We start from the raw sequence: 22999 nt of genomic DNA, 5'->3' as shown, positions 1-22999 counted from the left end.
AATGAATGAATAAATAAATAATTAATTAATTTAAAAAAATCACCTACTAACCTTTAAAAAATGTACCTGTTCTACCTCTTAACCAAGACTAAGAATACCTTGAGAGCAAAATCATATCTAATTTAAATCACTCTCCTGTTATCTCCCCCAGTCAACATTAAATGTTGTTGATAACCATGAACCATCTCACTTTAATTCAAGTATTAACTTTTCCTTAGTCTACTATAACCAATTCCGTACACTTTATTAATCAGTCTATACATATGTTTACAAACTAATAAGTTGTAAAAATTTTCTTAGTAAACTCAACGACAGCCAGCTTTTGAGAATGAATTACGTGCTAAGCACCCTTAGGTGCTTTATATATTATCTCACTTCATCCTCACAACCCTAGTAGTAGGCACTCTCAGGTTCTATTTATGGGCAAAAAAACCCCGAAAGCTTGGAGATTAAATTCCTCTCCCTCCTCCTGTTGCTATTCTGCTAGGGCCAAGTCGTCCGAGTCACGTTTTCTAAGCTTCTTAACCCTTTACTGAACTGGTCATTAGTCTCATTTTTTTTTTTTTAAGATTTTATTTATTTATTCATGAGAGACACAGAGAGAGAGAGGCAGAGACACAGGCAGGGGGAGAAGCAGGCTCCTCGCGGGGAGCCCAACGTGGGACTCGATCCCAGGTCTCCAGGATCACGCCCTGGGCTGAAGGCGGCGCTAAACCGCTGCGCCCCCCGGGCTGCCCCTAGTCTCATCTTTATTAAAGACTGCGGCAGACATCGTGGGGCACCTCACCGCCCCCTCCGGACCCCACGGCGCGCACCCGGGTAGAGTCAGCAACCTAGGCGTCAAGGAATTGGCAGTGGCAGGAGCTCACGCTGCCTGCAGACACTGGAGAAGGCCAAAATCCTGATTCACCAAGCCAACACTCTGCCTTCCCTTCAACATTCACCCCAAACCCCTTCACTGCCCGATGCCACCGAGGTAACACTGCACTTGTTCCTGCTCTACACAAGAACGTCGTATTTTCTCCCCCTCGGCACTGAGAGAAAAAAAAAGAAAAACCAAACACCTCCTGACACCTTCCTTACCCGCCCTTTTCTGCAGATCCCGGCGGCCCCTTCCATTTCCCCTTCTCTTTCTCCTTGTCTTTTTTAGTTCCGGACGCGGTGGTCGAGTCGTCCTCGAACACGCTGAAGAGTTCATCCCCGAAGGCGTCCGCCATCTTTCGGAGCTGAGAGACCGAATCTCCCTCCTACCCACGATGCTCTGCGAGCGCACCGACAGTGGACGCCACGGGCGGCCTCGGCTGTGGCCCTTAGAAGACAAAAATAGTCTAGTCACACAACCCCACCCCCCGGGATTCTTCCCTGACTTCTTCTCTTCCGAGTTTTCCTTTCCGACCACTACCCGGGAGCCAGTGGCCTGACTCAGAGAGGGAGCGTGGGGAAAAGGTCAGGCACGCCGCGGGCACCTAGAGGGCGGGGAGGGGCGGGACCTCGGCGAGTCGGACCAATTGCAGGACAGCAGTCGCCCAGGCCCGAGAAGCCCGGATGGAGGACGCTGGGTGGCGGCGTGGGACCCGGGGAATGTGAAGAGCGCTCGGGGAGGCGGTGCTGCGGCGGTTCCGGGAGCTGCACCGAGGGGGGGACTCTGCCACAGCTGCGACATGGGCGGCAAGAACAAGAAACACAAGGCGCCGGGGGCCGCGGCGGTCCGGGCCGCCGTGTCTGCTTCCAGAGCCAAATCTGCCGAGGCTGCTGCTCCCGGGGAGGCCCCAAACAAGAAGCCTGTGGCCAGGCCGCCCCCCGCAGCTGCCGCCGGCACCCGGGAGCCCAGAGTCAAGCAAGGTACGAGCAGTCCCAGAGCCGTGCGCGGGCTTTCCACCCCCAGGGGCTGCCGCTGTTTCCGACGGAGAAGCCAGCGCGACCTGGGTAGACCTTAAGGTCTCAAAATTTCCCTCTCCCACACCTGACGCTGCTAGTTCCCTACCTGGTGGCCTTGTCCTAGATCAGTGTAATATGTTGGGGCCTCCCGAGTTATTAACATACCCCTGGTGCAGCCTGGCGACTCCCACCTAACCCTCGCTTTTTCTTCTTCCGAGAACAGAATAAAAATTGCATTTGCTCCCATTTCAGCAGGAATCTCCTGAGCCATCGTCTAAACTACTACTTAGGCGAATGCAGAGCGTAAGGGTGTGCAGTTCCTAACCTTCTGCAGCCAGACCCGTTTTCGTAACGTGCTCTTCATTTCATTTTCAGCCAGGTTGTCGTGGTTTCATGTGTTATGGAAAAATCAGTAAGAATTTCAGTACTTACGCACCGAGTATAGGTATAACGTATTGTGGAATTATCTCCAGTCTTTACCATAACCATGCTGTTTTGGCTTACTGTGCAGTTTGGTTTGATAACACAGAGATTGCTGATTCCAGCTATAGATGAGCAGGCCCCATGTATTACAGCCGATTCCAAAAGATGAACAGGTGTCCTGTTTTGTTCTGCTTACGCTTGTTTGCTTGTAGTTCTTACTAAAATATTCGTCCAAGACATATTTATTGAACACCTCTGTATCTTTCATGGTGTTAGGGGTGGAATGAGCAGTATAGACACATCATCTTTTATGGACCTTGCTAGCCTAATGGCGGACACAGGCATTAAGTAATTACACCAACATGGCTTAATACTTATAAAGTGCCACAAAGAAAAGCTAAAGAAGAGAATTTAACTAAGTAGACTAATTTTTACTAGGGAGGAGGAGGAGTTGAACAGTGTCTGTTTGAGAAAGTGACAGTTAAACTGAGATCAGGAGGACTAATAGATGTAAAGAATGGGGGACGTAGTATTCTTGGCCAACTTAAGGAACTCCACATGCCAAGATCTTGAGTGAGGAAGGAGCTTTTGAGTGGTGGGGCTTTGAGGTACTCATGGAATGTAAGCATTGCCAAAGAGGATGAGACTGAAGAAGTCCTTCCTTCAACTGTCACCTTGAAAGTGGATAACTAATTCTTTGCCCTACAATATATTACAGCATTTTTTTAAATTTTTATTTATTTATGATAGTCACAGAGAGAGAGAGGCAGAGACATAGGCAGAGGGAGAAGCAGGCTCCATGTACCGGGAGCCCAATGTGGGATTGGATCCCGGGTCTCCAGGATCGCACCCCAAGCCAAAGGCAGGCGCCAAACCGCTGCGCCACCCAGGGATCCCTTATTACAGCATTTTAACTACAATGTTATAATGCCTATAATATGGTTACATAGAATTTCTCTTGGACTATTCTATGTCACTTTACTCTCAGTCAGCCTCTTTTGTGTTGTCTTTTCCTGGTATTTTTCTGAATTCTTTCAACTCTCTAATAATCATTTGTTATCATTTTTCTTAAGATTTTACTTATTTATTGATGAGAGAGGCAGAGACACAGGAGAGGGAGAAGCAGGCTCCATGCAGGGAGCCGGATGTGGGACTCCATCCCCGGTCTCCAGGATCATGCTCTGGGCTGAAGGTGGTACAAAAACCACTGAGCCACCCATCCTGCCCTCAGTTTTGACTTCTCATTCTCCTTGCTCCAAAATGTGACCCTCACCAAAGGTGCTAATCTGTGCTAGTAGAGTTCTCTCTGGATAGCCCTTCTAAGAGAGTACTTCCATTATTAATTGTCTTGTCCTCTGTGGATGACTCCTCAATCTGTCCAGGCCTGGTGACTGTTCTCATCTCAAGTCAGCCATTTATATATTTTTTTATATGTACTTGGACCTTTTGGCAAGCCTCTGCAATTTTTTTAAGATTTTATTTATTTATTTATTCATGAGAAACACACACACACACACACACACACACAGAGGCAGAGACACAGGCAGAGGGAGAAGCAGGCTCCATGCAAGGAGCCTGATGCGGGACCCGACCCCGGGTCTCCAGGATCACACCCTGGGCTGCACTAAACTGCTGCGCCACCGGGGCTGCCCAAGCCTCTGAAATTTAACTCAACTAACACTAAACTACTTTTCTCTCCAGGCTACCTTCTATAATTTGTTTCTTTTTTTTTTTTCCATATTCCTCTTTCTCTAATGTTAATAGTTACTTTTAATGCCTTCCTTTTTTCCTCACATCTAATCTGTTGCCAAGCTTCATTCATTCTTCACTTATTCATCTTCCATATACACCATTTTTGCTTTTCTTCTGTGTTGATCACATCTTAATCTAGGCACTCATGAATTCTTGGAGTACCAACAAAGCCTTCTGATGGGTCTCCCCAACTCTTATATATCTTCCTTTAGTTTGTCCTGCATTCAAGCATCGGATAATCTTGGAAAAATGCTGCTTTGTTTATAGCACTTCTCAGTTTCTTCTACAGCATCTTCACTGATAAAGTGATAAAGTCCAAACCATTCACGTAGCATCTAAGGCCCTTTTTCCAGCCTTTTCACCAATTCCTGTATTCAGCTATAGCAAATCTGAGGTATTTTCATTGTTCCAAACGCACTATTGACTTTCTTCCACCTGTATTCTTGCCATTTTCTCTTACTGGAATCCCATCAGTCCTAAACAGTGTCTTCCAAAATCATGTAACATTCATCCCACATATGTCAACTACTTTTTTAATTCTTCTGTATCCCCAGCTCATTTATCATTATTATTTGAATCATTCCTTTTGACATTTAGGTCGTTACCTATTGTGTGTGAGGCAAATCCTACTGAATTTTAGGAGGTAGGGACTGTTTCATGGATACGTGTATTAATAATCCTTAGTATCTGCTCTAGAGCCGTGCATATAGTCTTGCAAAAAAATTTTTGGATAAGAGAGAAATTCAGAAGAATTTTAAGGCTAAGAAATCAAGAGAGAGAAAATGAGGTTATCTTAAATTTGTAGGAAATATTTCATAACTAAGTTAATATGTAGAGAGTATATATAAAATAAATCCACAGATTGCCATGATTTTTCTTTTTTTTGGGGGGGGTGTTTATATATAACATATGATAGGCCTAGTTCGGAGAAAAAAACATGATTTCTGAACTTGTAGTTGCTGATTTAATTGTAATTGTTCTAGTCCATTTCATCTCTTATCTTTTCAAAAGTTTAAGGAATTGTAATAGCATTACCCTCTCAAAATTGTTGTCTAGAGTTAGAAAATCACTGCTGCCATGAAATGACTCTTGGCACAATTCTCAGTATTCTCCCACTCCTGTTTCTTTATTTTATTTGTTCATCAAATAACTTTTGAATTGTTGCTGTGTGCCAGGCAAGATTTTAGGCACTGGAGATACCGCATGAACTGCTTGGGAGGGAGACTGGCAACTGTAAGGTTTGTATGTTTGAAAATCCTTAAACCTAGCAGGTGAAATCCTAAGAGGTAAAGAAAACTAGGGGAATAATGTCATGAGTGAACTCATAAAAACCATGATATTTTTCAAGGTCATCCAGATAAAACAAAAAGTACAACAAAGGGCAGAAAACAGTGACTTGGTAAAGAATAAATTGGGTGGCAGTCTGTTTTGGCTGAGAACAGAGAAGCCTTCCCTGAGGAAACTTCTATGCTGAGATGATTTGAAATATCCAGCTATTAGAAGATCTGGAGACAGAATGTTTGAGGTCCAGGGGAAAAGGGCAAAAGCCCTAAGATGGGAACAAGCATGACATGTTAAAAGAAAACAGGAAGAAATGTGTAGAACAAGGGGGCTAATGTTGGTGTTAAATGTAGGGGAGACCTTAGCTAGTTTACATTTTTAAAGGGTCATATTAGGTGATTATGGCAATATGAACTTCCTCACAGACCCTGACTACTTAGGTTGTAGCAGTTTATCCTCTGGATACCCTGTGCTTCCCTTTCAGAGCTTATTTGGATAATTAGGTACTTAATTACCCCATGAAGACAAGGACTGGGTCTTATTTATCCCGGTTTAGATCCCTTGGCTGGTTCACATCCCCTTGCAGATGTATACTTTTGGTCAGAAAGAAACCAGAGTGCCTCAGTGCACCTGTCACCAGCACTAGCTACTCAAAATGAACGTATTAGTGATAGTGGGTCATTAAAATCACTCTGTGATATCAAGTGCAATGTATTATAAGAGGAATATGTTGTGAAAGTACTGGGCAACAAGAAATTGATTTTTGGCTGATGCTTGTTTTTTATTAGCTGAGTCATCTTGAAGAAATCACTTTTTCTGTGCTTCAACTTTAGTGTAATTATTTTTGAGTATAACGTATTGTGTTCTGTGAAATATCATTTATAAATTTGAAATCCATAATACTTTTGCCTTGGAGATACTATACACTAACATCCTTACTTGCAGTAGATTTCCAGTAACTCCCTCTGTGTGAAACAGAACACCACAGTTTATGGGAAGACCCAAAGTCATGGGTCTTTAAGCAGCAAGGAAAGTAACTTTCATAAATCATGTGCACGTTACTTGGCAAAAGAATGGGAACCATCTTTATACCATGGCCCATTGACTTAGAATTGCATTTGAGGGCGGCGGGGTGGCTCAGCGGTTTAGTGCCGCCTTCAGCCCAGGGCCTAATCCTGGAGTCCTGGGATCGAGTCCCACGTCAGGCTCTCTGCATGGAGCCTGCTTCTCCCTCTGCCTGTGTCTCTGTGCTTCTCCCCCCCGCCCCCCCGCCTCTATAAATAAATAAAATCTTAAAAAAAAAAAAAGAATTGCATTTGAAAATAGGCTTACCAATTTATAAATTTGAATATCTGGTTTTTTCTGGTGCCTTCAATTTTTCCTAAGTAACACGTTTTTGTTTTTGTTTTCTTTAAGATTTTATATATTTATTCATGAGAGACATATTTGAATATGGTGGTAGGGAGCTGTTAGATTGACATTCTGAAAGTTGGCAGCTGACAGGAAAAGATACCAAAAAAGCACCAAATAGAAAATTAGAACAGTTTCAGGGAATTGAGTAAGCACAGTCTTTTTAATAGCCTCGGCATTCCTCCAGGGACAATAATAGATATTCATAGTAGGTAATTCCTCATAAAAAGCTTCGAATTTTGCTGTTTGAATATGTATTGAGAAGAATTTGAAATAGAAAGGGCCTTACTGGATCCCTGGGTGGCGCAGCGGTTTGGCGCCTGCCTTTGGCCCAGGGCGCGATCCTGGAGACCCGGGATCGAGTCCCACATCGGGCTCCCGGTGCATGGAGCCTGCTTCTCCCTCTGCCTGTGTCTCTGCCTCTCTCTCTCTCTCTGTATGACTATCATAAATAAATAAAATTAAAAAAAAAAAGAAAGGGCCTTACTGGTTTACTTGATTTAATTGGTAATATCTCTGTAGCAAGATCTCATTGTTTCATTTCCTCAGCATATTGTGTAAAATGAAAACATACCTACTTTTAGGGACTGTTTTTGACCCCCAATGTGCAGCAGTATTTATGCACAATCTCCTGATTTTCTGGGAACTCAGCTTTTCTTTTATTTGCCCTCTGGAAGTTCACAGTATAAGCTGACTTCAAGGAAATGATGTGACTGGATGTCTTAGATCGGTTGGAGGAAACAAATGAGAGCTTACTGCAATCTTCAGAGCTTCTTGCTTCAGTCTTTACTAACAACAACAAAAAATAAAAAAATTTACTATTTCACCTCTATCAATAACACATCAACCTGGAACACATCAACCTGGAACAAGTTCTCAGTGTAGTCTTGGTTAAAAAAACTCATACACCTGTACCTTTTCCAAAACGGCAATAATTGGATCCCCTTAATGATTTGGGGACTTGTAAACTCTCATTAGTATGCTAAATTTGTGAACAGGTTTACAGCATTTGATGAGACCTCACAGAAATGGCTAAGGACTATTGATAATGTGCTCTAATTTATGACTATTGACATGAGCAAGGTTACTAGGATTAAAGCTTAATGCTAAAAGATAAGGAAATTAACCATACTGTGCCTTTTTTTTTTTTCATAAAGTGTTTATATTAACTTGTCATGGGTTTGTCATTTTTATGAATTGATGAATATTTAAATTTTTTTCCTTTTTATTTACAATATGGTCTATATCAGTGTTATAATTCATATGAACAAAAAGTATTTGGGGATCATCACTGATTTTTTTTAAACAATTTGGAAATTTTTTAAAATTTTTTTAAAGATTTTATTTATTCATGAGAGACAGAGAGAGAGAGAGAGAGAGAGAGAGGCAGAGACACAAGGAGAGGGAGAAGCAGGCTCCATGCAGGGAGCCTGACCTGGGACTCTATCCATGCCGGCTGCCCTTGTCACTGATTTTTTTTTTTTTATTTTTCTAATAATAAATTTATTTTTTATTGGTGTTCAATTTGCCAACATACAAAATAACACCCAGTGCTCATCCCGTCAAGTGTCCACCTCAGTGCCCACCACCCAGTCACCCCCACCCCCTGCCCTCCTCCCCTTCTACCACCCCTAGTTCGTTTCCCAGAGTTAGGAGTCTTCCAAGTTCTGTCTCCCTTTCTGATATTTCCCACTTATTTTTTCTCCTTTCCCCTTTATTCCCTTTCACTATTATTTATATTCCCCAAATGAATGAGACCATATAATGTTTGTCCTTGTCACTGATTTTTAAGAGAGTGAGGGGATCATGAGACCAAAGGTTTGAAAATACTATTTATTCCTTGGTTGTTCATTGGTAGGGAGCTAGTGATACGCATAGCATTTCTTTTGGTTGGAATAGAATTAACATCTGTAGTGGGTTGAGTAGTGTCATGTTGCCTCCCCACCCAAAGTTCATTTGTACCTGGAACCTCAGGACGTGACCTTATTTGGAAATAAGGTCTTTATAGATATAATTAGACAAGGATCTTGCTATGAAATTATACAATGACTAGTATCAGAGAAAAGAGGGATATTGGGACACAGACACACAGGAGATAAGGCTATGTGTGAAAAAGGAGGCAGGCAGACAAAGCAAGCAACTCCCGGGATCACCAGAATCTAGAAGATACGAGAAAGGATTCTTGTCTAGAGCTTGCAGGGAGTATGACAACTTGACTTTGGACTTCTGGCCTCCAGAATTGTGAGAGAGATTTCTACTATAATTGGCCAACCAAGATTGTGGTAATTTGTCCTAGGGAACTAATACAGCAACCTTGGACACTATCAGTAGGAGATGATAGGAACTGCCAACCATCTTCTCCGCCAGGATTCTAATATCCTTTGAGAGGTCTTACTTCAGCCAAGTGCCAGGCAGAAAAGCATCTGATTGTAAAATATGAAGATAGATTTCATTTAAAAAATGTACAGGCCTTTGCTCTTTGGAAGTAACTGATTAACTTAGAGGATGCTAATTGGTAAAATGTTATTGAAAACTTAGAGGTCATATTGCTACTTTGTAGATTATTTGGAATAATAAGTGGGGAAAAGGGCTGAAATAAAATATTTAATGTTTAGCAATTTTTAGAGGAAAATTAAAATAATGTAATAGCTATTAATGACCAAATTGCCTTGACTACTTATTGTCTGTTACATACAGGTCCGAAAATTTATAGTTTTAATTCTGCAAATGATTCTGGCAGTCCTGCTAATCTGGATAAATCTATTTTGAAAGTGAGTACTGAGTTTTGAGTCATTTCAAGAAATGTTCTCTTTGAAAAGGGGAAAAAAAAGATTTATTCTTAAGTATAAGAATTATGAAGTATTTAAAATTTTTGTAATAGTTAAATTAATTGCTCATCTGTACTAAATAGAAGTAAATCATAACACATATGTTGAACATCATAAAAAATTAAGGAAGATCTGGATAAGATCCAAATTTCTAAGGATAGTGTATGCATCCTTTCAGACCTGATTTAATATACATTTCCAGCTTCCTGTCCGTTATTCTTCTCCACTTCAAATTTTACTTTAAATCTCATTGTTCCTCCAAATCACGCATGATTTATGACTCCAGGCTTTTGTCAGTGGCCTCTCTGCTTTAAAAGATCTACTTCCCCCTTCTCCATTTGTCTCTTCTGGAACCTCTAGGAAGTCCTTCATAACTCAGCAATTTTCCTAGTGGTTCCATATTTTTTTCATGTATCTTTTTAAATAATTGCTGCACTGGCTTGTAGTTTATCTTTTTATATAGGCTCCTCTGCTAGACTGAATTCCTGAATTATATTTTTGAGCATAGCTCATAGTAGGCATTCAATAAAGATGTAAAGAGAAGGTATATTTGTTGGTAGATGTTTATGTGTTCTAGGTTAAAAATATGGAAAGAACATACGGAACAAAAATATGGAAGACAAAATGGCTAATAGAAAAGCAGGAATCAAACCCTGGAAGCCAAAAGAATTTGTGTGACCTAATTATTACTATTTATATAGTTTTTACTTTTACTTCATAGTTCTTTTTAGTGTAGCATCCATATTTTTTTTTTTTCAAGCTGTGTGCTTGAGGTGGTTTACATTAAACAGATTTCTGGACTCCATTCCCAAGGATTCAGCTTGCTTAGGCTCAAACTTAAGAATTGGTCTTTACGAAAGCAATCTAAGGACAATATCTTGAGACCTACAGGTTTAAGAGGGGTTTTAAGAGGATTTTTTTCTTGCCATGTTGCTTTTTCCATGTCACGTTTTTTCTTAAATATATGGTACAGATATGGTCTAATGAATGGTAGTCTAAAATACAATAATTATTTACCTGATTTTCACTGAAATTCTTGGATTCATTGGTAGAGATCTAGAAAATTGTATTTTTTTCTAATTAAAATTAGAATGTTAAATATTGCTTAATAATTTAGATTCTAATTGATATGACCTTTTTGGCTTCAACAGGTAGTAATTAATCACAAACTAGAGCAAAGAATTATTGGAGTGATAAATGAACATAAAAAGCAAAATAATGACAAGGGAGTAATTTCTGGAAGACTTACTGCCAAAAAATTACAGGTATTTTGCAAACTTTTTTTTTAAGTATCTTATTTTTAGTGGAGCATTTTTAAGACCTCTCCACACATAAAGTGGTGAGATAAAATGACTTTTTTCAATTTCCATTGAGATTTCGTGTAGATCATTTCTGTCAGCAAGAATAGGGAAGGAATCGTGCCAGATACAAGTGTACACATTAAAATGGTGATATGAAAACTCAGTTGCATTCCCCAAATTATATTAGACTCTGTAGTGGGCAATTTTGCTTACATAATATCTGACATAGTCAATACCAGAAGGTACTTTGTCTCATTTTTCAAATGAAGAAATTTGGGCATGGAAAGATTAGGACCCTATAACCGGAGATTGTTAGCAAGTAGCAGAGTAAGCAGAGTCTGAATTGGAATCCAGTTCTGCCCAGCTCTAAAGATCATGCTTTAGAAAGTACATTAAGATGCTTTACTTTATGTATGAACATGTTCATTGAAGCGCACTACTTACAATAAAAAGAGAAAACATCCTAAGTGGTCACAAATAGGAAAATGTATAATTAGACTATGATATGTCTACCCAATGGAATATTATGTACTATTAAAAGTGATGAGTTTCTAATAACTTGGGATGATGCTTGTTACAGTATTAAGTGAAATTTGTTTTTACAAAGTCATAGAAAAATGAATGAAAGGAAACATGCTACATTGCAAACAATACCTTTGGGTAGTTAGAATATGAGCAATGTCTCCAAGTCCTTTTTTAATTTATCCATAGTTGTCAAATTCTCCATTTGGTGAGCATATTTAACTCTTCTAACTAGATGGGGGGGAAAAGATTTAAAGTAAAATTTGTATCAGAGTTTCTGGTTTAAAATGAGTGGGAGAATAAAATTAATAATAAAAGGAGAGAAAATAGAATGCCTTTTTCCATTTCGCTTTCATAGGATTTATACATGGCTTTACAAGCTTTTTCATTTAAGACTAAGGACATTGAAGATGCCATGACTAACACACTCTTACAAGGAGGTGATCTCCATTCTGCCTTGGATTGGCTCTGTTTAAATCTTTCAGATGGTAAGTAGTATTGTCATAAAATTCTTAACAGTTTCTAGAACCCTTTTGAAATAATTTCAGCATTTGTGACATTTTTATCAAGTTTTAAAATGTTTTCATTGTGTTATAATTATTTTGCAAATGTTCTCACCCTTTTTCATTCTTTACAGTGTATTTTCAGAGGTTGTAGTCCATGCAAGAAGAAATTATTTTTTGTGCTTACTTTCAGTTGTCAGTAGTCATCTTACAAGGCAATTAATACAACAAATTTTCAAAGTTTGCCTGCCTATAACTTATCTGGCTGGTTTGGGTTCAGAAATTTGGGCCACCTGGCTTTGGATAAATTTGATTTAACGAGGGTTGTAATCTTTGGCAAGAAGCTGGAGTGCAAACGACTGAGTAAGGATCCTGCCATATACTATGACAGGCAACCAAAGAGTTGGGAAAGGTTCAAATCGTTTTATAAAAATTTAGAAGCCTAACACATTGAGTGTGAAATAAATGGCCAAAAAGAGGTGGGCTAGCTATCTGATGAGTGTTCCCATTCCTACTTTGACAGTAAAGCCAGGTTCATCATAGGATTTCTATTCTTAGGCAATGAGGGATGGAAGAAAGAAAGAAAGGTGCTGTTTGTCTAGGCAAGGTTTATGTGTATGTTTAATGAATGCAGATGCTTGTTTTATGTATCATATGCATGTTTTTTTATTCTGATTTTTAAGATGCACTTCCTGAAGGATTCAGTCAAGAATTTGAAGAACAGCAACCTAAAAGTAGGCCAAAATTCCAGTCTCCTCAAATACCAGCCACTGTTTCCCCTCCATTGCAATCTAAAACCAAAAAACAAGAAGATACTAAGATTAAGGTAATTTAAAAATTAAACATTTGAAGTTGTATGAAATCAGAATGAAGCACATGTAACAGTTCATGAGTAGAAATACTAGGTTGCCATAAGATTTTTGCTTATTGAAAAAAAAAAAAGATTTTTGCTTATTGAAAATAATTAATTGGTTTGCCAGGCTCTTCTGTCACTGTTTTAGTAATGTTTTGCTGCATAACAAAACACCCAAATATATAGTGGCTTAAACCAGCAATTAACTTCTTTAGATTCTGTAGTCTGGACTGGGCTCAGTTGGTTAGTCCTTCTATTCCACAAGTTATCTTCTTAGGCTGAAATATCCAAAATGGTTTCTTTACTCATAGGACTAGTGCCTCAGCTAGGGGGCTAGCCAGGCATTCCTCTTTCCACGTGGCCAATTCCAAAATACATGTGGAAGGGGATTACAGAAAGGCATGACTACTAGAAGGTGTACTTCACTAGGGCATTACACTTAAATAATCTGCGTATCATAAAACCTCTGTGAACGTGGTTAAACCTGGAGGACATTATGCTAAGTGAAATAAGCCAGTCATAGAAAGATAGATACTACATGATTTCACTTATGCGACGTATCCAAAATAGTCAAATTCATAGAAGAGAATAGAATGGTATTTACTGGAGGTGAAGGGAGGAGAGGGGGAAGTGGGGAAATGTCTAATTGTTAAAAGTTTCATTTACACAAGATGAAAAAGTTCTAGAGATCTGTGTAACATAATGCCTATAGTTAATACAATATTGTGCACTTTAGGGGGATCCCTGGGTGCCGCAGCGGTTTGGCGCCTGCCTTTGGCCCGGGACGCGATCCTGGAGACCCGGGATCGAATCCCACATCGGGCTCCCAAGCATGGAGCCTGCTTCTCCCTCTGCCTGTGTCTCTGCCTCTCTCTCTCTGTGACTATCATAGATAAATAAAAATTTAAAAAAAAAAAAATATTGTGCACTTTAGGGATGCCTGGGTGGCTCAGTGGTTGAGCATCTGCCTTGGACTCAGGGCGTGATCCCAGGCTCCTGGGATCAAGTCCCACGTCGGGCTTCCTGCATGGAGCCTGCTTCTCCCTCTGCCTATGTCTCTGCCTCTCTCTCTGTGTCTCTCGTGAATAAATAAATAAAATCTTTAAAAAAAAAAATATTGTACACTGTAAAATACATTCAGAGGATAGATGACATGTTAAGTGTTTTTACTACAGCCACCACTCTTCACTCCCACCAACACACATGAACAAAAGAACACAGGGGTTTGGAGATGATGGATAAGTTTAGTGCCTTGATTGTAGTGATCACGAGTGTATGCATATGTCCAAACTCATCAAAATGACAAGCTTAAATATACGTTACGATAAACTAGTATGTAATTGATATATTAATATGCACATTAAATATGTACAATTTTGGGACGCCTGGACGGCTTAGTGGTTGAGCATCTGCCTTTAGGCTCTGTGTGATCCTGGAGTCCTGGGATTGAGTCCCATGTCAGGCTCCCTGCATGGAGCCTGCTTCTCCCTCTGCATGTGTCTCTGCCTCTCTCTCTCTGTGTGTCTCTCATGAATAAGTAAAAAATCTTTTTAAAAAGACAAAATAAATAAATAAATATGTACACTTTTTAAATATATCAATTATACCTCGGTAAAGCCTGAAAACAAAAACAAAAATCTGGACAGCATAATTGCCAGAAAACCACTGTTTTTAAGGCATAACGCTACTGTTTAACCATTCTTTTCTTTTTTTGCTTCTTTATATAAACATGTTTTTTGGATTTTGCAGGTTTGGGCTTCTTAAAGTAATGTTGAATTCATTTGTCCTTCGTAGAACAGTATGTAATATTATTGAAGCTTATGTATCTCCTGTTTCTGAGTGTAAGAAAAAATAGTAAAACAAGGACACTTAATGATAGTTTGACACCTTTTTCTAACTTTGGTTTTTCAGATATTTGTTTTTCCTTTCAGCCCAAAAAGGAAGAAAAAAATTTGGAAGTAAATATGAAAGAATGGATCTTGCGGTATGCTGAACAGCAGAATGAAGAAGAAAAGAGTGAGAATTCTAAAAGTTTAGAAGAGGAGGAAAAATTTGACCCTGTGAGTTAGAAATTTGTATTAGGCTTCTAGCTGGATATTCATAGGCAACATATTTAACTTTTCTGTGACTTAGTTTTCACCTTTGTAATTAAAGAAATACCTACCTCAAAAGAAAGGAAGGACGGAAGGAAAGGAAGGAAGGAAGGAAGGAAGGAAGGAAGGAAGGAAGGAAGGAAGGACGGACCTCTAGGAGTTGATATGAAGATAAAACAAAATAAAACTTATAAATAGCAAAATAGCAATGGCACAGAATAACTGCTCAGTAGCTGTTACTTACAGTCCTCCCGTGTTTAAAGAGATAGTCATCAAATATTTTTAAATGATTATCATTTGTAGGGAGGGAGTATGCTAAATTCCTTGGATAATAAAAGGCACATTTCTTTACAGAGGATATCTGTGGACTGGTAAGAAAAAACCTAAGTATCATAAGAGAAACTAAAAATGTAAGGTTAAATGGAAACATTGTAGGAAGAAAATATTACAATATCTATGTCTGACAGAAGAGTTCTGTCTAGAATTTATAAAGATGTTTTAAAAGGACAACAGACACTTTATGAAAACAGATGCATGGATGGCCAGTAAACATATAAAAATAATTTCAAGATCATTAGTCGTCAGAGAAATGAAAACAAAACTTATAATGAGATACTATTTTATATTCATCAAAATGGCTATGATTAAAGAGTTGAGTAATACCAAGTATTGGGAGAGCATGGAGCAACGGGCACACTCAGACATTGATTTTGGGAGTGTAAAATAGTACATCCACTTTGGAAAACTGGCACTTTCTTATGAAGTTAAACATACACTTAACAAATGACCTAACAGTTTCATTCCTACGTATTTATTCAAGAAAAAAGAAAACATGTCCGGGAAAAAAACCTGCATGTGAAATTTCATAGCAGCCTTATATTCCTAATAGCCAAACACTGCAAGCAACTCTCTAAAACATACTTGAATGAAAGAAGCCAGGCACAAATGAGTACATGTGTAATTATTATATTAAATTCTAGAAAAGTCATTCATGCAAAATCATTCAGTAGTGACAAAAAAGGCAGATCAGTGGTTGCTTGAATCCAGAGGCAGGAAGGGAAACTTTTGGGGATGATGAGAATGTTTTATATCTTTGTTATGATAGTGATTACACAGATATATACATTTGTCAAACTCATTTACTTGTACACTCACATGGGTGTATTTTATTGTATGTAAATTATACCATAGTGAAATTGATTTAGAAAGAAAAAAGGGAAGTTGCAGAACCCATTTGTGTAAAAGAAAAAAATACATATATTTGCATTCCTATGTATGCACAGAAAAGATCTGGGAAGATTTGCAAGAAGCTATTATTAATGATTAGGACTGGGGTGCTAGAAAGGAAGGGAGACCTCTTTTTTTAGACTCTTCTATGTCCTATAAGCTTTTTTTTTTTTAACTATGTGCCTGTATTAAGCTAATACAAACAAAAAGAATTTAGGACAGTACAAGTCTATGTTGAGGTTCAAACAGGGTCTCTTCTGATTGGAGCATTTGCTTAAGCCTGCAAAGCCAAGGGTGGAACTTGAAGGGTGGATGGAGTGCACATGGGCAGGAAAAGGAAGATGGTCCAGATGGGTGAGACAGTATGAACAGGGTACAGAAGTGGAATTGTGTAAGGGGCCTTTGGGTGTTAGACAGTTAATGAGTCTATACAGAGCAAAAAACGTAGATGAGTACTGCCAGGTAGGAGTAAACAGGTGAGTTTAGCTGATACCAGAAGATTTTGATGCCTAAAAAATGAATTTGGCTTTTCCTCTTAGGAAGAATCACCGAAGCATGGGGGCAGGTGAATTATAAGGAGAATTTGATATTGTAGGTCAGATTTAGTAGTGTTTGGTAAAGGTGGTTTGGAACATTGAATAGCATTCTAGGTGATTTGGAAAGGATAGGGAAGCCATTTTGGTAGCTGTTGCACTTCCTCAGGTGTAAAATAATAAGACTCTGAATTGGAAAAGAACAGAAACCTTTAAAGCAAGAATTCAGAGAAACTGTTGATTTACCTAATACAAAGCTTAACAAAACCAAAAACAGATTTGCTGGTGGAGCAATGGTGTTATCAGTGGCAGAGGTAGGACTGCTGAAAGAATGAGTGTCATTTGGGTGATGAAGAGAAGAGAGCTAACTCTTCTACCTGGTAACACTGTATTGTATGTGTTCTACATAGAGTGGTCCCAGAATTCAGCTGCATGTGCAGACTTAGTTTATCTCTTGTTCCTTCATCTTTATAGTTCTGTTTCATAGCAGCATTATGCCCTTACCTTCTCCACCCCATACATTGATGCATCTCACCTGTCCCTTATCAATCTAAGGAAAAAAGCAGAAATTTGAGTTTAACTTAAAAATGTGTCTGTTTGGGATCCTGGGTGGCGCAGCGGTTTGGTGCCTGCCTTTGGCCTGGGGCGCGATCCTGGAGACCCGGGATCGAATCCCACATCGGGCTCCCAGTGCGTGGAGCCTGCTTCTCCCTCTGCCTGTGTCTCTGCCTCTCTCTCTCTCTCTCTCTCTCTCTCTCTCTCTGTGACTATCATAAATAAATAGAAATTAAAAAAAAAAAACAAAACTTTTTGCTCAGCAGAGTCAGATTCTTAAGTCTTACTACTTCCCTTTTCCCCAGAGGCCTTTTTTTTTTTTTTTTTTTAATGTCCCTGACTCTTCTACAAGAAGGAGATTATGGAAAGATAACTTTCAAATGAGTATTATTATCTTATTACTGATACAGTCCTTTAAAAACATGTATTTATAAAATGCATAAAAATAAGATATTTTCCTTTTACAGAAATGAACTCACATTTACTTTTTATTCTGTAGTTTTTAAATTTTATTTAACATGTCACGGAAGTTCTCCATATGGATCACGCTCATTCTTTTACTCTCTCATTTTTTTTCTAGTAGCCAATTAATTTTTTCTGTAGATGTGGTACACACTTGATTTGCAGTTTTTCTTTTTCAGGCAGTACTGCAGTATTGTGTCTTTTTTTTGTTTTTTTTTTTTGTTTTTTTTGTTTTTTTTGTTTTTTGCAGTATTGTTTATATGTACCTGCAAATTTGCACCTTTGTATTATTTCTCTGAGAAAAATTTCTATAAGTAGATGTGCTAGATCAAAGAAGAAGATCAGGGACACCTGGGTGGCTCAGCGGTTGGTATCTGCCTTTGGTTCTTGGCATGATCTCAGGATCGGTGATTGAGTCCTGCATCGGGCTCCTCGCAGAGAGCCTGCTTCTCCCTCTGCCTGTGTCTCTGTCTCTCTCTGTGTCTCTCATGAATAAATAGATAAAGTCTTTAAAAAAAAAAAAAAAAGAAAAAACAAAGAATAAGATCAAAAGATCACAGGTGTTTTGTTTTTTTCTTAAGATTGTATTTATTCATGAGACACAGAGAGAGAGGCAGAGACATAGGCAGAGGGAGAAGCAGGTTCTATGGGGTGTCCAATGCGGGACTTGATCCCAGGACCTTGGGATCACTACCTGAGCTGAAGGCAGACACTTAATCACTGAGCCACCCATGCACCCCAAAAGATCATCGGTTTTGATGTAATACATTGACAGTTGATTAACTCATTTTGTTCTTTTTAAAATTTCTGTATCATCTTATTTGGAACAGAATGAAAGATACTTGCATCTTGCAGCAAAACTTCTGGATGCAAAGGAGCAAGCAGCTACCTTTAAACTAGAAAAAAACAAGCAAGGCCAAAAAGAGGCTCAAGAAAAAATAAGGAAATTTCAAAGAGGTAAACACTTCCAAATTCTTAGATGTGTAAATGTCTTTTCGTTTTTGCTTTCCTAGCATGGAGATTGCCTCTTTTTAGTTTGTCTAACAGTTTATACATGGGATTGGGAGACTTTCTGTAACAAGCCAAATAAATACTGTAGGGTGTACAGGCCATATAGACTCTCTCACAATTACTGAACTCTGCTGTCACAGCATAGAAGTAGCCACGAACAATACATAAGTGAATGGCTGTGGTTTCATAAAACTTTATGGATTCTGAAATGGGAATTTCATATAATTTTCACATGTCATCATATATTTATTTTTTTTCAACCGGTTAAAAATATAAAAATCATTCTTAGCTTATAAGAAACAGGTAGTGGGGCTAGATTTGACTGGCAGGCCGTAGTTTGTCAGTGTCTGATGTATATCATAAAATACCATCCTCCCTCAAGAAGGACAGGTGGATATAATTCCATGAGTATTCGTTAATAATAAGGATGTTTTTCCAGACCTTCTACTTTTGTTAAATAATTTCTTTAAAATGTGTGATGTGAAAATAAATTGCCTCCGACTTCTAGCACAAATTTTAAGTAGGAAGTGTTGAGTACTTGGTTACAAGGAAAAAGAAGGAATACTGTCTTCTTTAAAAAACATCTTTGCAAAGTAAACAGTCATAAAAAAACAAATACAACAAAGCATGATCTTTTTTCTTGGTAGAAATGGAAACTTTAGAAGACCATCCAGTATTCAATCCAGCCATAAAGATTTCACATCAACAGAATGAAAGGAAAAAGCCTCCTGTAGCCACAGAAGAGGAAAAGGCTTTGAACTTTAACTTATTTGAAAAATCTGTAGCTGCTACTGAGGAAGAGAAAGGTAAAATGAAGGGAAAGTGTTTCATGGTGTAAGTAATAAAATGTCAATGAAAATAAAATTGAGAAATGTTACTTTGCATTCTAGCAAACTGCATAAGCTGGCAGTAAAGTTAGGCTTCCACATACTTTCTTGGAAAAATAATAATTATGATAACTTTTATAGCATTTTATAATTTACCAGTATCTTGCTTCAGCCTCATCTCTTTCCAGTCCATCCTCCAAATTCCTGCCAGAATTCTCTTTCTGTAACACACATCTGAATGTGAGTTCCCTGTTAAAAACCCTTGATCAGTAATAAGTCCAAGCCCTTTATCATCGTATTGAAGACTGCATTCTGCCACAATCTGCCTTTCTGCCATATTCACCCAGCTGTGTACTACAGCCACATGTTATTTCGTGATTTTGCTCATCCTGTTAACCCCCTACTTGTCCGACCTTTCCCTTGCTTCAAGGCTCAACCCAAAACAGCACTTCTGGGGATCCCTGGGTGGCTCAGCGGTTTAGCGCCTGCTTTGGGTCTGGGGCATGATCCTGGAATCCCAGGATCGAGTCCCACATCAGGCTCCCTGCATGGAGCCTGCTTCTCCTTCTGCCTGTGTCTCTGCCTCTCTCTCTCTCTGTGTGTCTCTCACAAATAAATAAATAAAATCTTTAAAAAAAAAAAAGTACCTCTTTTAAGCCACCATGAGTCCTGCCGTGCCACCATGTGTGTAATCTTGCATTTATTTGTGCTAAGTAAATTATTGATATAGTTAGTTTATATTTATTTGTAATATAGTCAAGTCCTATACTAAATTGTCAGTTTTTTTTATAAGATTTTATTTATTTATTCACAAGAGACACACAGAGAGGCAGAGACATAGGTAGAGGGAGAAACAAGCTCCTCTAGGAGAGCCTGATGCGGGGTCCTGGGATCACACCCTGAGCGAAAGACAGACGCTCAATCACTGTCCTATCCAGGAGTCCCTTCAATCTTTTTGATTATACACTGTTTCATAAATATTTATTGAATCTTTGTCCATAATGTCAATTGCTTTGTGTACAGTTATTAACAAATTAACCTAGTCCTGGCCCCCTTCAAGCATATGGTCTTATAGGGGAGGTAAGCTTCAAATATACATATGTAATTATAAATTGTGATGTGTGCTATCAAAGCAAGAAAACTGACTTCTAATGATAGAGATAAGGGGGCTAATGACTTGCTCTGAGATACAACAGATGATTAGGTGTCAGTCCAGTGACATGTTGATGGGAAGGGCCTTCTAGGGACACCTGGGTGGCTCAGTGGTTAAGCTCCTGCCTTCGGCTCAGGGCATGATCCTGGAGTCCCACGTCGGGCTCCCTGCGTGGAGCCTGCTTCTCCCTCTGCCTGTCTCTGCCTCTCTCTCTCTCTCTCATGAATAAATAAATAAAATTAAAAAATAAAAATAAAAGGGCCTTCTAAGGAGGGAGATGGTACATTTGCAGTCTAAGGTGGAAAAGAGGGCAGTCCGGATGGCTCAGCGGTTTAGCGCCACCTTCAGCCCAGGATGTGATCCTGGAGACCCGGGATCGAGTCCCACATCGGGCTCCATGCATAGAGCCTGCTTATCCCTCTGCCTGTATCTCTGTCTCTCTCTCTCTCTCTGTGTCTCTCATGAATAAATAAATAAAATCTTTAAAAATAATAATAATGTGGAAAAGATCTAGAGCAGACAATTCAACAGAACGCTCTGACAGAAATATTCTGTATCTGAGTTAGCTAATATGGCAGCTACTAGCTAGATACGAGTACTGGTTGCTTATAATGTGAATAATGCAACTGAGAATCTGAAAGTTTAATTGTAATTAATTCAGGTTTGTCCTGTGGCTGTTGGCTACTGTGTTAGGCCAGGCAGGCTCAGAGCAGTAGGGGAGGTAGCTGTCTTTCCTGTGTGGATGTAGTATAGTGAGCATGGTGGTAGAGTGGTAACATATAGGCAGAGATGGACCATAGAGAATTTGAAGTTTATTTTAGATGTAATATGAAGCCAATGAGGTGGTCGTGGTGGTGGCAGCTGTTAAGCAGAGAAATTACATCTGATTTTTATTTTTTTCCAAGATTACCCTTCCTATGTGGTAGGTAGTTCAGAGTACCCTAAATAATTCATCACATGGATAGTATCATAGATACTTTACAAGAAGTTACTCGGGATACTTTATGTTTAACAATTCAGATTTTCCGTGGTTCTATCCAATCAGGGGATTTCCTTACACCACTTGTAGAAGAGCAAGTTTTTGTCCTTTTTTCACTTGTTCTCTTCTAAAAGTTTTTTCCCCAAAATGAGAGGACTTTCATCACTCAAAAGAGATTCTACATTATTGCGTGATAATTTTTAAAGCATCAATCTTTGTCTGTCATTTTAGAGAAAAAGAAAGAACCTCATGATGTAAGAAATTTTGACTATACAGCTCGAAGCTGGACTGGAAAGTCTCCCAAACAATTTCTGATCGATTGGGTCAGGAAGAATCTTCCCAAGAGTCCAAATCCTTCCTTTGAAAAAGTTCCAGTAGGTAGATACTGGAAATGTAGGTATGTTTTTCTAACTGTGAATGAACTCTTAGAAAAATCTCTTTGTTTCTTCTGCGTTAAGTAGACATTCAGGAAGCTTGCTCCTTCCACATTTCTGGGTGATAGTGCTGATCATTAATTATCTAGGTTCAGTGTCTTCCATGGAAATATTATATTTAAATAATTAGATAAACTTAGGTTCAATGTTAATGGAATTCTGACTTGTTTTACTTCATTAATTTCATTTTAAAAATTCTTTGGCTTCTTTGCAGGGTAAGGGTAATCAAGTCTGAAGACGATGTACTGGTAGTGTGCCCTACAATCTTAACAGAAGATGGCATGCAAGCTCAGCACTTGGGAGCAACTCTAGCTCTTTATCGTTTAGTGAAAGGGCAGGTGAGACTTTTTAGACTGAGGTGTTTCAAAAATCATTTGTGGACTATATGTAGCCAACATAAAACTGGATGGGCAGGGGATCTCTGGGTGGCTCAGCAGTTTAGCCCTGCCTTCAGCCCAGGGCATCATCCTGGAGTCCCAGGATCGAGTTTTGCATCAGGCTCCCTGCATGGAGCCTGCTTCTCCCTCTGCCTGTGTCTCTGCCTCTCTCTCTCTGTGTCTCATGAATAAATAAATAAAATCTTAAAAAAAAAAAAAAAAACTGGATGGGCATATGGAATGTAGTTTTTAATTATGGCCCTTGGTGCCAGTTTTTACTTACCGCTTCTTCAGATTAATCCTCATTTCTGCTTATTTATAATTTTTACTTCTCTCGCCCCTAAACATAGCTCAGTCTTTCCTTAGGGCAGAGGCTCTGAACCGTTTCAGTGGTTCACTTTTGCAAGCTATGCTATTTTATAGGTTAAGAGAAGTAGTACGAGATTGGTTGAAGTAAGGAAAATTTCTAGACAGTTTAATGTCTAAATGTTATAATATCTCTCTTTAATGTTACATTTTCTCTCTGCTTTGAAAATGCAGTTTTCAGTTTAGGTTATATTGGTTGTAAGCTCTCAGGTTAAGGAAAAATTAAAGGAT

General features: G+C 38.9%; 2 protein-coding genes across 3 annotated transcripts in view; one reads left to right on the top strand and one right to left on the bottom strand.

The window, feature by feature from the left end:
* MTREX (Mtr4 exosome RNA helicase) overlaps positions 1–1445 on the bottom strand; it is a 104061-nt gene extending 102616 nt beyond the window's left edge. Inside the window, exon 1 of the mRNA XM_041765631.1 lies at positions 1084–1445. Within this exon, the coding sequence (XP_041621565.1) occupies positions 1084–1217 (134 nt within the window). The 5' untranslated portion in view covers positions 1218–1445. The remainder of the gene's footprint in view (positions 1–1083) is intronic.
* An 87-nt stretch (positions 1446–1532) lies between these two features.
* DHX29 (DExH-box helicase 29) overlaps positions 1533–22999 on the top strand; it is a 50609-nt gene continuing 29142 nt past the window's right edge. Inside the window, exons 1-10 of one of the 2 annotated variants that reach the window (XR_005989358.1) lie at positions 1533–1842; positions 9442–9515; positions 10724–10837; positions 11754–11883; positions 12582–12724; positions 14683–14811; positions 18452–18578; positions 19280–19438; positions 21823–21988; positions 22240–22363. Coding sequence is in view for 1 of the 2 variants with exons in the window: in XM_041765630.1 (XP_041621564.1) it covers positions 1662–1842; positions 9442–9515; positions 10724–10837; positions 11754–11883; positions 12582–12724; positions 14683–14811; positions 18452–18578; positions 19280–19438; positions 21823–21988; positions 22240–22363 (1347 nt within the window). In the remaining variant the exon portion in view is untranslated. The remainder of the gene's footprint in view (positions 1843–9441; positions 9516–10723; positions 10838–11753; positions 11884–12581; positions 12725–14682; positions 14812–18451; positions 18579–19279; positions 19439–21822; positions 21989–22239; positions 22364–22999) is intronic. The other variant, XM_041765630.1, reaches the window with a different exon arrangement.

The sequence above is a fragment of the Vulpes lagopus genome, chromosome 8 (genome assembly GCF_018345385.1).
Source record: "Vulpes lagopus strain Blue_001 chromosome 8, ASM1834538v1, whole genome shotgun sequence".
NCBI classification, from domain to species: domain Eukaryota; kingdom Metazoa; phylum Chordata; class Mammalia; order Carnivora; family Canidae; genus Vulpes; species Vulpes lagopus.
Note: the sequence above shows the minus strand (reverse complement) of the source record. Positions and strands in the feature narration are given on the sequence as shown.